General features: G+C 44.2%; 1 protein-coding gene across 1 annotated transcript in view; it reads right to left on the bottom strand.

Moving 5' to 3' along the window:
• The window catches only part of MSH3 (mutS homolog 3), a 167,247-nt gene that overhangs the window by 42,781 nt on the left and 112,001 nt on the right, over positions 1-12,465 (bottom strand). The window contains exon 17 of the mRNA XM_066602947.1: positions 9,853-9,969. Coding sequence (XP_066459044.1) covers positions 9,853-9,969 — 117 coding nt within the window. The remainder of the gene's footprint in view (positions 1-9,852; positions 9,970-12,465) is intronic.

The following is a 12,465-nucleotide window of genomic DNA, read 5'->3' as shown; positions in this document are numbered from 1 at the left end:
ATCTGAAAAAATACTGAAAAAAACTTTTATACTTTGTGGAGTCCTAAAAAAACCAAGTAACACTTGAAAAATGATTGCAATATAAAGTGTTAATAATTATTTATTATTTTGTGGAGAAAAACTCGAAGCTTGAAAATTGCACATTTTTCCAAACTTTCAGTAAATTTAGATTTTTTTTTTATTAAGACAAAATTGCTTAAACTTTACCACTGTCATAAAATTCAATATGTCACGAAAAATAAAATCAGAAACGCGTTGATACATAAAACCATTCTAAAGTTATTACCATGTAAAGTGATAGATATCAGATTTGAAAAATAAGTCTTGGTCCTTAAAGGGGTTGTCCCGCGCCGAAACGGGTTTTTTTTTTTTTCAACCCCCCCCCCGTTCGGCGCGAGACAACCCCGATGCAGGGACGTACAGACAGCTTACCGGAGCGCTTACCTTGATCCCCGCGCTCCGGTGACTTCTATACTTACCTGTGAAGATGGCCGCCGGGAACCTCTTGCTTCGTGGACCGCAGCTCTTCTGTGCGGTCCACTGCCGATTCCAGCCTCCTGATTGGCTGGAATCGGCACGTGACGGGGCGGAGCTACACGGAGCCGCTCTCTGTCACGAGCGGCTCCATAGAAGAACACAGAAGACCCGGACTGCGCAAGCGCGGCTAATTTGGCCATCGGAGGCCAAAAATTAGTCGGCTCCATGGAGACGAGGACGCTAACAACGGAGCAGGTAAGTAAAAAACTTTTTATAACTTCTGTATGGCTCATAATTAATGCACAATGTATATTACAAAGTGCATTATTATGGCCATACAGAAGTGTATAGACCCACTTGCTGCCTCGGGACAACCCCTTTAAGGCCAAAATAGTCTATGTCCTTAGGCCTCCTTCCCACGAACGGATTTCCGCCACGTAATTCGCGGCGAAAATCCGCTGCGTTGCCCGCAGCTATTAGGTTCTATTGAACCTAATAGCTCAGGGCACACGGTGCGGAATTCCACCGCGGAATTCCGCACCGTGAAATCTCCCGTCCTCACCCGCGGCGTGCTCTATTTGCCGCAGGTGTACGCGCTAACGGCTTCCATTGCAGTCAATGGAAGCCGTCCGTTCACGCTATCTCCCGCTGTAACACAGCGGAAGATAGCGTGAAAACGCTTTCCCACCTACCGCCGCCGCGTCATATGCTGGACAGTGCATGCACAATGTCATTTAGCACTGGATACCAAGGGATTAACATCTCCCTTTGGTTTCAAGCTGATAGGCTGGCTGGGCTGTCTTTCTGCCCAGTCACCCTATCAGTTTCTCTGTGAGGATATTTAAACTGTTTCCTTTGCATATGACACGGCCGGTGCGTCACATGACACGGCCGGCCGCGTCATGTGACGCGGCGGGCGTGTCATGTGACGCGGCGGGCGGGGAAGCGTCATGCAGGAGCGAAGAAGACGGATCCGCTGGTAAGTATGGGGTCTCTGGGGGGCGCCGTGACGGGCTTCGCCACGGAATATTCTGCGGCGGAGCCCGTCATGCTCGTGGGCAGCCGGCCTTAAGGGGTTAAAGAAATCACAGCGGTCATTAGTCAATGCAATTTTCTGCTATGTCAGTGCCGCTCCATGTGGCTTTGTTCTAAGAAAATGGGATTGTGATCATTTAGTTTTACTAGTTGCAGTTGACCATCACTTTAAGGCCGCTTTCACAGGGGCAACAAAATAGTGCGATTTTCTTGCGATGTGACAGTGCTACAAATCGCATATATGTGAAGCCCATGCTTTCCAATGGGTTCCTTCACATTAGCGATGTTTTGTAGGCTGCTACATTGCGACAAGGAAAAAAATTGCGGCATGCTGCTCTATACAGCCACAATTTGCGATGTTTTGTAGCCCATGTTTCCCTATGGAGCCTTCCTTTGTGTTGCATTGCACGAAAACGCAGTGCTACTTTTACAGTAGGAAGTCCTACTGTTTAAGCCGTAAAATAAGCCCTATCAGCATTAAAAAAAACAATACATCACCTAATAGGCGCTGTCCAGTCCGTCACATTTCTCTTCCGCAGCTCAGGCACTTGTTTGTAGTCTTCAGCCAGAGCTTCCTGGTCAAGGATTCCAAAAACCCTGCCTCCGGGAAGCACTGGCTCTGATTGATTCGTGAGCACTGTGTCTCAGCCAATCACTGTAGTGCTCAATGTACCAATCACAGACATTGCATTGGATGGCTGTGATTGGTTCTCAAGTGCCGCGGCTCAGCCAATCATTGCAGAGCTCGATGAACCAATCAGAACCAGTGCTTCCTGGAGGCGGGGTTTTTGAAACCCCTGCCCAGGAAGCGCTGGATGAAGTCTACAAACAAGTGCTGCGGAGAAGTGTGGCAGAGCGGACAGCACCTGTTAGGTGATGTGATGTTTTTTTTAAATGCAGCTAGGGCTTACATTTTAAGGCTCCCCTGAAAATTCCGGCAAAAGAGCGCTACAAAGTCACACGGCTTTGTAAACCCACAAAATCGCGATATTGCCATGAGAAAATGCAGCGCTATTGCACAGAACACAGCTGCGATATCGCTGTCACCCATGTGAAAGAAGCCTAAATTAGCAAATAAGTTTCCTGAAAGATAGTCATGAGCAAATCCTCAAAGTAGGGTCTCCCAGAGAAGAGTCTCAAAATCTCCAAGCATGTAAGACAAATAAAAGGGTTGCCGCTAGCGCCACGGATCACACACATTTCTGATTCAAACCAGACCCTTCATCAGGCTAAACCAGAAGCTGTGACTGATGAAGGGTTCGGTCTAGACCAGAAACGTGCTACCATCACTCACTGCAATACAACGTTTACGTCTATCTACTTCTGGCTCCCATGGATTGCACTTTTACCAATTCAGATTTCCTCAGCCAGCACTTAAAGGGGTTGTCCCGCGCCGAAGCGGGGTTTTTTTTTTATTCAATAGGCCCCCCCGTTCGGCGCGAGACAAACCCAAGGGATGGGTTAAAAAAAAAAAAAAAAGGTTTAGTACTTACCCGAATCCCCGCGCTGCGTCGACTTCTTACTTACCTTACCAAGATGGCCGCCGGGATCTTCACCCACGATGCACCGCGGGTCTTCTCCCATGGTGCACCGTGGGCTCTGTGCGGTCCATTGCCGATTCCAGCCTCCTGATTGGCTGGAATCGGCACACGTGACGGGGCGGAACTACGAGGACCAGCTCTCTGGCACGAGCGGCCCCATTCACCAGGGAGAAGACCGGACTGCGCAAGCGCGTCTAATCGGGCGATTAGACGCTGAAATTAGACGGCACCATGGCGACGGGGACGCTAGCAACGGAACAGGTAAGTGAATAACTTCTGTATGGCTCATAATTAATGCACGATGTACATTACAAAGTGCATTAATATGGCCATACAGAAGTGCTGAACCCCACTTTCTTTCGCGGGACAACCCCTTTAAGGTCTATGCAGTCAGCAAGTGTTCGCTGCCGTCGCATTCCCCCGAATCCCCTACACGCTTCTGTTTACCTACTCACAGGCACTGCCCTGCATTTACAGAAGGTTAATTGATTCTCCTGACCTCTACCAGTGCTTACTTAGGCTTGCATGAAATGATTGACTGCCCGCACCATTATCCCTGGCTTTTTATTTTTATCTCTTGTATTTTAATAGTCTTTTGTAAAAAAAATAAAATGGAGCATAACAATGCTGCTGGTGCAGAAGCCATAAAATGAAGAGCAAAGTGGTTCTTTCAGTTCGAGAGCAAGTAAGATATGTCCAGCCTGGGGGTGAATTCCAGGATTTTTCCCATAAAAGGGCTCCAAAATACGTTCCTTAACAAGATCTGTGTTATGTTCAGGTTCTCTGCATTTCCATTACAATAAGAGTGTTTGTCAATCTGCCTTCTGTGCATTACTCCCATGTCTGCATTCAAAGGCAGATATACAACTGCGAACACGTTAATGCTAGGAAATGTTCACAACATACATAATACAGTGCTCCAGCTTCTTTAATAGTCCCATGCTGTGTGAAATGTAAATAATAGCGGAGGAAGTGTACATTATTATTCCCTTACACTCGGTGACATCAACCAAACAATCTATCAAACTGATTAATAAAACCAATTTCACTCCACCAGCCGACTCCTCCTGGGTAATTTAACAGTAAGTCAGTAGTGTCCAAAGGCCAAACTGTAAGAAGAGAGATATATGTAGGGGCTAGAAATATACAGCACCGGTAAAATTAAACTTTTATTTTCTCTCCTGTTACAACAAACAATAAAGCACTTCTGTAAAGATGGTTAACAGAGACAACAAACAAAACAGAAGAAACAAACAATGGCACATGTGCTCATTCTGTGCTTGCCATATTACAGTAAGGGCTTATGCCCGCGGCCACGACGGACTATGCCAGCAGAATATCGCAGCGCACCCCAAAAGCCCCACACTTACCACTTCAGATCCGCCGTACGTGTTCCGTATGGAGGGCCGGTGCGCATGGACAGAACGCATGATGTGCCGGCAGTGTCAGATGACGCGGCCGGCGGGGCAGCGTATTAATGCAAAACTTCCGCAGCGCTAACATTGAGCTAACAAGTTCTATTGAACCTAATAGGTGTGGGGCAACGCCGCAGATTTCCCAGATTTACGCGGCTGTGGGCATTACCCAAAGGCTGGCTGTAAATGGGTGAGTTGTCATTGCAAGATCCTCGGTGATAAATCGCCTGCGGACCTCACTACACGCTTTCCATAGGCCAACTATTGAAAGCGCAGCCGGACGTCCATGAGCGGAGAATCATAGCGATTCTCCACTCACAGGATTAAAATCGCGGCATGTCACGGTGAGCCTATCTTTTAGATAGGCTCATTGTGGAGACCTTTCAGTGCTAGCAATATTCCGCCTCGGCCGTGAACAGGCGACCTAATCTTCCAGTCCTGGAGAAACAAAGATGGCCACACATTTCTCTGACTATCAGATGCACACTGTGCACCAGTATGCATCGTTAGTCTAAGATACTACACTCAGCTTTGATTTGGTAGTGCCGCTCACATGAGCAGCACTGGCCAGTCAAATTAGCATGTAGTGTCCTAGACTACCAATGCATATTAATGCACAGTGTAGTCAGAGAAATGATGCAGCCATCTTTGTTTGGAGGGTTGCAGTAACTATAAATTATTTAACGTTTTACCTTGATGCAATTGATGGTCAATCTATTAGACATATATAAATGGAGTAATAAATATCCCCTTTAAGGAGAAAAAAGCAACAAAAAAAAAACTTGCATTTTTTTAGTGCCAGATAATGAATAAAATCTTCAAATCTGTCTGACACAATGAGGACAAAAAGTGACAATGAAGTTTGAGGGGGCTTGAAATTCGCTGAATTTACAGAACTTCTAAACCCCACTGAAAGTATGTATTAGGGAGTCCTCCATCATGCTATTTCAATATGTTTATTAGTTATTTTTCTTAATAAGTGATATGGAATTCAGGTATGTAATACAAGGTACTTCACAAGATACTTTAGACAATCATAGATCTATAATTACTAGAGATGAGCGAGCATGCTCTTCCAAGCTTGATGCTCGTTCAAGCATTAGCCTACTCGAATGTACTCGTTAATTGTGCCAAGCACCACGCGGTGCTCGAGAAAATTTTACCGTTCTTCCCACGTTTTCAATGGAGCCGCGGCTGTTGCCGGCAGCTCCATTGAAAACAATGCTCTGCTGGCACCCCTGAATTGTTTTTCATGGAAGGGCTTTACATATAAGCCCTTACTGAAAAACAATAATTTTGGTGTATAAAAAAAAAGAAAAAAAAAAGGACCCTCTGCCGCTGCCGTGTCCCCTGCTGGGATGAAGAACACATCTGCCGCATGTCATTCTTCAGCGAGAGCTGCCTGTGATTCGCTGAGCGCCTCAGCCAATCACAATCAGCTCTTTCAGCAGGCGGGGATTTTAAATCCCCGCCTGCTGATACATCAGCACTGCAGAGTTGGGGACAGCGCAGAGAAGATGTGGCTGAGCCCCGGCAGCTGAAGGAAGGCGAGTATCTATTTTTTAAATTTTTTACACTATTTTTCCTGGTTTTTCAGGGAAGGGTATATATTTAAAGCCCTTCCCTGAAATCCAATCGCCGCTCCATTGAAAACAATGCAGAACATGGGGCACCTTGAAAAATGCTTGAGTCTCTCATTGACTTCAATGGGGTTCGTTACTCAAGCCCAGCTCTCGAGCATTACAAAAAGCTCGGCTCGACTAATGAGCACCTGAGCATTTTCGTGCTCGCTCATCTCAAATAATTACTAGATAATCCAAAGAAATAAGGTAATCATACATATTAGTGAAAATAGACAGATACAGAAATAAGTAGCCAATATAATGACTTTGTTTCAATTTGTATTAAAAGGTCACAATGCTCACTGTATAAAGAACATTTTAGATACACCGATTGAAAACGGTGAAAATCCTTCTTGGAAACCTGCATTGTTATGGATGTACAGTATAGAGACAGCCTGACTAAACTGAGTGGATCAGAGAAGCAGATTTCTGGTGAGCATGGATTCTTTGGATCTACTGAAGGTCAACTTAGCCACCATATCCCAGGGATGGGACTGCTTGGGGCATAGAGTGTGGCGTTCCTTATACATCCTTGAGGCCATAAATTGGGATTGATGGAGCTAGCTCCTTGAATAATATTATTTGGTTGCAATTTGAGATTATGCTATAGTACAATATGATGACTTAAAGGGGTTGTCCCGCGGCAGCAAGTGGGTCTATACACTTCTGTATGGCCATATTAATGCACTTTGTAATGTACATTGTGCATTAATTATGAGCCATACAGAAGTTATAAGAAGTTTTTCACTTACCTGCTCCGTTGCTAGCGTCCTCGTTCCCATGGAGCCGACTAATTTTCGCCGTCTAATGGCCAAATTAGCCGCGCTTGCGCAGTCCGGGTCTTCTTCTGTTCTCAATGGGGCTCCGTGTAGCTCCGCCCCGTCACGTGCCGATTCCAGCCAATCAGGAGGCTGGAATCGGCAATGGACCGCACAGAAGCCCTGCGGTCCACGGAGGGAGAAGATGCCGGCGGCCATCTTCTTCAGCCGGTAAGTAAGAAGTCACTGGAGCGCGGGGATTCAGGTAACGCTATGCGGATTTTTCTTTAGGTCCCTGCATCGGGGTTGTCTCGCGCCGAACGGGGGGGGGGGGGGGGGGGGTTGAAAAAAAAAAAAACCCCGTTTCGGCGCGGGACAACCCCTTTAAGGTGTATCCTGTATAGGATATGTGTAGCTGCTGTGAGTGAGGCCCCCTAGCTAGACATAAACTGTTTTAGGCGTATTTAGATTTTATTTTATTCTTGTCCTTTCTATAAAATTTTGTATTAATAAAAAAGTCTTGAGAGTTAGCTTTACTTATTTATTATCATTTAAAAGCTATGAACACATTTGCTGGCTCCCTTTTCCTCAAAATTCACATATAAACATGAAAACGATATTTGTAATTGAATGTCACTAAAAACTTTTTACTTTCTAGGCTTGTCAGGTGTCCCATTACAGTGATAGCTGGAGGACTGAGATTCTTGCACAATCAGGCAGACGGGGCTGTGGAACGAAGGACAGAAGGGGGGACAGATCTGAATGTGCACCAAACAGCAGGGAGGGAGATGATGTGCCATTTACTGACACACAAGGGGAGGACGACGGAAGGAAAGCTTTCAGACACTTACCAATTAATCATGATTTTATGACCCTAGCTAACCTCAAAGTGCTGATGATCTGCTGCTATGTGTAATTATAAGCACAGTCAGCCAGCTCAAAGGAAAGGAAACTGGCTCCTGTCAGCGATAGCCCCTCATTCACCTTCTAGTGCTCTGACCCACATCACAGGCCTCTCACTAGCAAAGCCAGAAACCTACTGCACACGGATGAGGGGCAAACACCTCGAAACAGTTGTTTGTGTGTGGATTCTGGCTTGGATTTCAATTCCCAGTCCTTATTACAAGGCTTGTATAAAGAGTCTAACATTGACTTGCAGGAATGCTGCAGAGGTATTGTTCCAACTCGTTCACTGTTACGGCTCACACTACTGCCTGAACAGTCAGATTTCTTTCCCACACATTGTGGCAGAGTGAGCAGTGACAGTGGTTTGCTTCGTGTGGGGTATCCTGACTCCGCTAATCTTGTGGTGTTCTATCTTCCACGATAAGCTTAGTCCTCTCTCCACGGAAGTAAAACATGTAGGCTCAGTTGGGCTTAGCATGCATGTTTACTGCGAAGTCAGGAAGAATAGCTGTCAGCTGAATGAGCATTTGGACCTCTCACAATATAAGACAAAGCATAGATACACAGCAGGACTCAATAAAAAGGGCAAGCGTCTTACGACAATCCAAGCCACAATGAGGTCACGCCTCAGCAGGCTGGATCCAAGCCTAGTCCATTTGCCAGATAGTCCATAAAGTAAGAGGCAGCATCAATGGCAGATTTTTGCATAAAAGGGAACTTTAATCCATTATGGTTCCAACAGCATACATAAATGGAATTCACAGCAGTACAGCAGCGGCGATGTTTCAATCCATGTCGGACCTGGCTTGAGAAAGGTCCGACATGGATTGAAACGTTGCTGCTGCTGTGAATTCCATTTATGTATGCTATTGGAACCATAATGGATTAAAGTTCCCTTTTATGCAAAAATCTGCCGTTGATGCTGCCTATTTACTTTATGGACTATCAGGCATTTGGACCTCAGCTATCTCAAGTGTATGCCAAGCTTTTCTCAAGCTACAAAACAAGAACATTTTCAATACAATCTTGGCTAAATACACCACACCACACAAATCTTTGTTATCTATAATCTACAGAACTGTGCAAAGCCATCTAAAGATTTGTAGTCCATAAGCATTTCAGAGCAACTCTGTTAAAGAGGGTTTATCATGCCATTCACAGCAATGGGTTACATTCTTCCTAATGGCCCATTTACACTGAGGCCTCATGTCCACTCAAAAAATACAATCTGCGCAGAATCTGCTGCGGATTTCCGCGGCGGATTCTGCGCAGATTTGCTTTAAATGGCATTTTTTTGCATGCAGATATCTGCACACATTGCTATCAATGTGATAGCAATGTTGCCGATCCGCGCGGATTCCGCGGCAAATTGAGCATGCCGCGTTTTTTCTCCCGCGCATGAAAAATGCAATTCTTTTAAAATGCCATCCGTGGGTGCAAAAATCAATTTAATGGACCTGCGGATGGCAATGATTCCGTATGGGCAAAATCTGCTGCGGATCCCGCGGCGGAAATTTGCTGCGGAATCCGCAATTCCATTTACCCAGTGGACATGAGGCCTGACAGATGATCGCTCGCAAAAAAAAAAAAATCGCTCAAACAACAGTTTGAGTGACAGTTTTGAGCGATCATCTTTGCATAAACTTTTAAGTAGCCAATTAGCTACTTAAGAGTTAAATGCAGGTGGAGCGAGACACAGCTGATAACTCAGAGAACAGCAGCTGCTTTGTTTTCAGAGCTGTCAGCTGGTGTCCCGCTGAGCTGATAGTGCCGAGAACAGCAGGAGCTCCATCACTGAGAGTTCCGTGCAGGATACCAGCTGAAAGAATCTGTCCCATCCATCATTTTCTTTGACCGACTTAGATTCAGGAAGGAATTTTTTTCCCCTTAAATGAGGAAAATTGGCTTCTACCTCATTGTTGTTTTTTTTTTGCCTTTCTCTGGATCAACATTGGAGGGTAATAGGCTGAACTAGAGGAACATATATCTTTTTTTGGCTTAACATACTGTGTTACTATGTTAGATATTGGGCCAACGAACAAGATTCGGATTGACAAAACCCTATATAAATGTTTAATGATTTTTTTCAGAAACTTACTCAAGAAATTGCAGCCATTCAGTATTGCAGTCAAGGACTAACTGCTCCCGAAGCCGATTCAGATGTCTGTAATTTTCGACGATAAAAGGAGAGTGGAAGCGACTGACAGCTTTTGTGCTATAAAAGAGGGGAAAAAAAATAGCTAAAATCAGAATAAGAAATCAAGGTTACCAAGCAATCCGTTATGTAATCACAAGGGACAATTAGTCTCAGGCGCTTTTTTATTTTTACTGAGCTTTAGAATAAGTGGATTGACAATAAAAGAGGATCGCTCTATTATGGTGAACTTCGTCTCTGTTGCTTCACGTTTCCTTTCTTATAAATAGAGCAGCAGGTTACTATGGTGAAGAGCACAGAGAATGCCTTTTACTGAGTTTTAGAATACACGCTTGTGCATATAAGGACGTTACAGTAAAAATAACCGATTAATGGTAAATCTCGTTTAGTTGTCTCAATGATATTATACTCCTTCAAATACGCATAATAAATTGGCCTGATCTAACCGAGTTATTTGGATCACTTTAGTAAAGGGTTAAAAACATACAGAGTCATTTCACATTGCATAAATACTATTGACGGCTTTGCTTAATAGAAACCTAATGCTGAATGTGTTTTTCCAGAACTACAAGTAAATATATACCGTATATACTCGAGTATAAGCTGAGGCACCTAAGTTTACCACAAAAACTGGGAAAACTTAGGTGCCTCGAGTATAAGCCAGCACCCCCCGCAGTGATTTTCGGGGAAGGGCTTTAAATATAAGCCCTTCCCTGAAAATCATCCCTAGTTGTAGTAAAAAAAAATAAATCTATACTTACCTCTCCGCCACAGCCGGGGCTCAGGCGCGTCTACCCACTTGGGTCCCGTCACTGTAATGACGTTCTTTCAGCAGGATTTAAAATCCCTGCCTGCTGAAAGGCCTGCGTCTGATTGGCTGAGTGCTCAGCCAATCACAGGCAGCACTCAGCCATTCATTGAATGACAGCTGAGCGTTGCCTGTGATTGGTCACAGCACTCAGCCATTCACAGGCAACGCTCGGCCATTCAATGAAATCCCTCCCACTCCTGGCAGCTCCCAGAGGCTTCTATGGGAGCTGCCGGGTGATCGCAGCCAAAAGATAGGGCAAGACCTATCTTTTCCAGTTGTGTGTAAAAATGGACGGCTGGAATCCACAGAGTATGTGCCATCTTTTCCGGCCGGACGATTTTATGTGCCGGAAAAATCACACATCTGAACAAATGCATTGGAATTCAATGCTTTAGATGGCCGCGAGTTTCGGTCGACGTTCTATCACTGCAAAATAGCAGAGGTAAAACGTTTGTGCAAATAAAGCCTAAGAATGGAGCTGTCTGGGCTCATGCACTGAGATTATCTCTGCAGGAAGCCAAGGCCCAGCTTACACCTGTTCGGTTGGGGCCCCAGGTGGTGGACCCTCACCGATCTATCTTAAACCTAGGCAATCAATAGTTTACAATTGGGCAGCGCCTTTGAGAACTGCAGTATTTTTTGTGGTATAGATTCCATTAGGTTGTTAAAAACGTCTACAATCTTCCAATAAAGAAAGCAGGAGGCAAGAAGGTAAAGCAATTTCTCTTTTAATGGTGTAAAACATGATTCGAGGCAACAGGCATCTTATTCAGTAATACCGGGACAAGTACAGGTGGGAGATGAAGGAACGCTTGGCTGTACATTCGATGCAAGTGTGAAGTACCAGATACAAAAGGTACCTATTCCTCCAGGCGTAAGGAGAAGCAAGTCCTGTTTTGAACAGCCCATTTCCCCTTGTTCGTCGATTCATGATGTTTGTACCAAATTCTGACCCTCCCATTAGCGTGGTGCAACAGAAATCTGGATTCATCGGATTACAAAATTAAATATCTTTGAAAAAAAAATAAAAGTAGTACAGCAAAAAAAAACACCAAACTATACAAGTTTGGTATTGTAGTAATCGTACTGATCCATAGAATAAAGTTATCATGTCATTTTTGTTGCAGGGTGTACGGTGTAGAAACAAGACGCAGTCAAAGATGGTGGAATTTTTTTTTACATTTCACTCTACTTAGAATTGTGACGTTTTTCAGTACATTATATAGTATCATTAAAAAAAACTTGTCCTGCAAAAAATCAAGCCCTCAGACATCTAGATGATAGTTGATAGATAAAAAAAAAAATTAGGATTTTTTTTTAAAGTGGGAAGAATAAGAAAAAAAAACAGAAAATGAAGAGAAAAAAAAAAAACGAAGGGGCCAGGTCCTTAAGGGGTTAAACATATTAGAATAGCACACACTGTATTTACATACTAGAAGATTTGTAGAAGGAAAGAATGTTTCCTGCATAGTTTGGAAGCCTTCTGTCTGTAATCTACATGTGCAAGAATATTTCTAATCATATTGGATTCCTCCCCTAGTCGCCTTTGATTAAACAACACTACTACAGCATATTAAATGTATTTATCAGAACGTGTGTACGAGTACAGTCTCTGCTTCTGATCAAGGTTCAATATGCGGTTCGGCAAAATGAAAAATTCTGAACGGATCTAGCCCGGGTGATTCTTCATTCCTCTTTCACTTCTCTTTGGAGGAAAGAAGCGATAAGTCATTTGTCAACTTGAT

Source organism: Eleutherodactylus coqui, chromosome 5 (assembly GCF_035609145.1).
Source record: "Eleutherodactylus coqui strain aEleCoq1 chromosome 5, aEleCoq1.hap1, whole genome shotgun sequence".
Lineage (NCBI taxonomy): Eukaryota > Metazoa > Chordata > Amphibia > Anura > Eleutherodactylidae > Eleutherodactylus > Eleutherodactylus coqui.
Note: the sequence above shows the minus strand (reverse complement) of the source record. Positions and strands in the feature narration are given on the sequence as shown.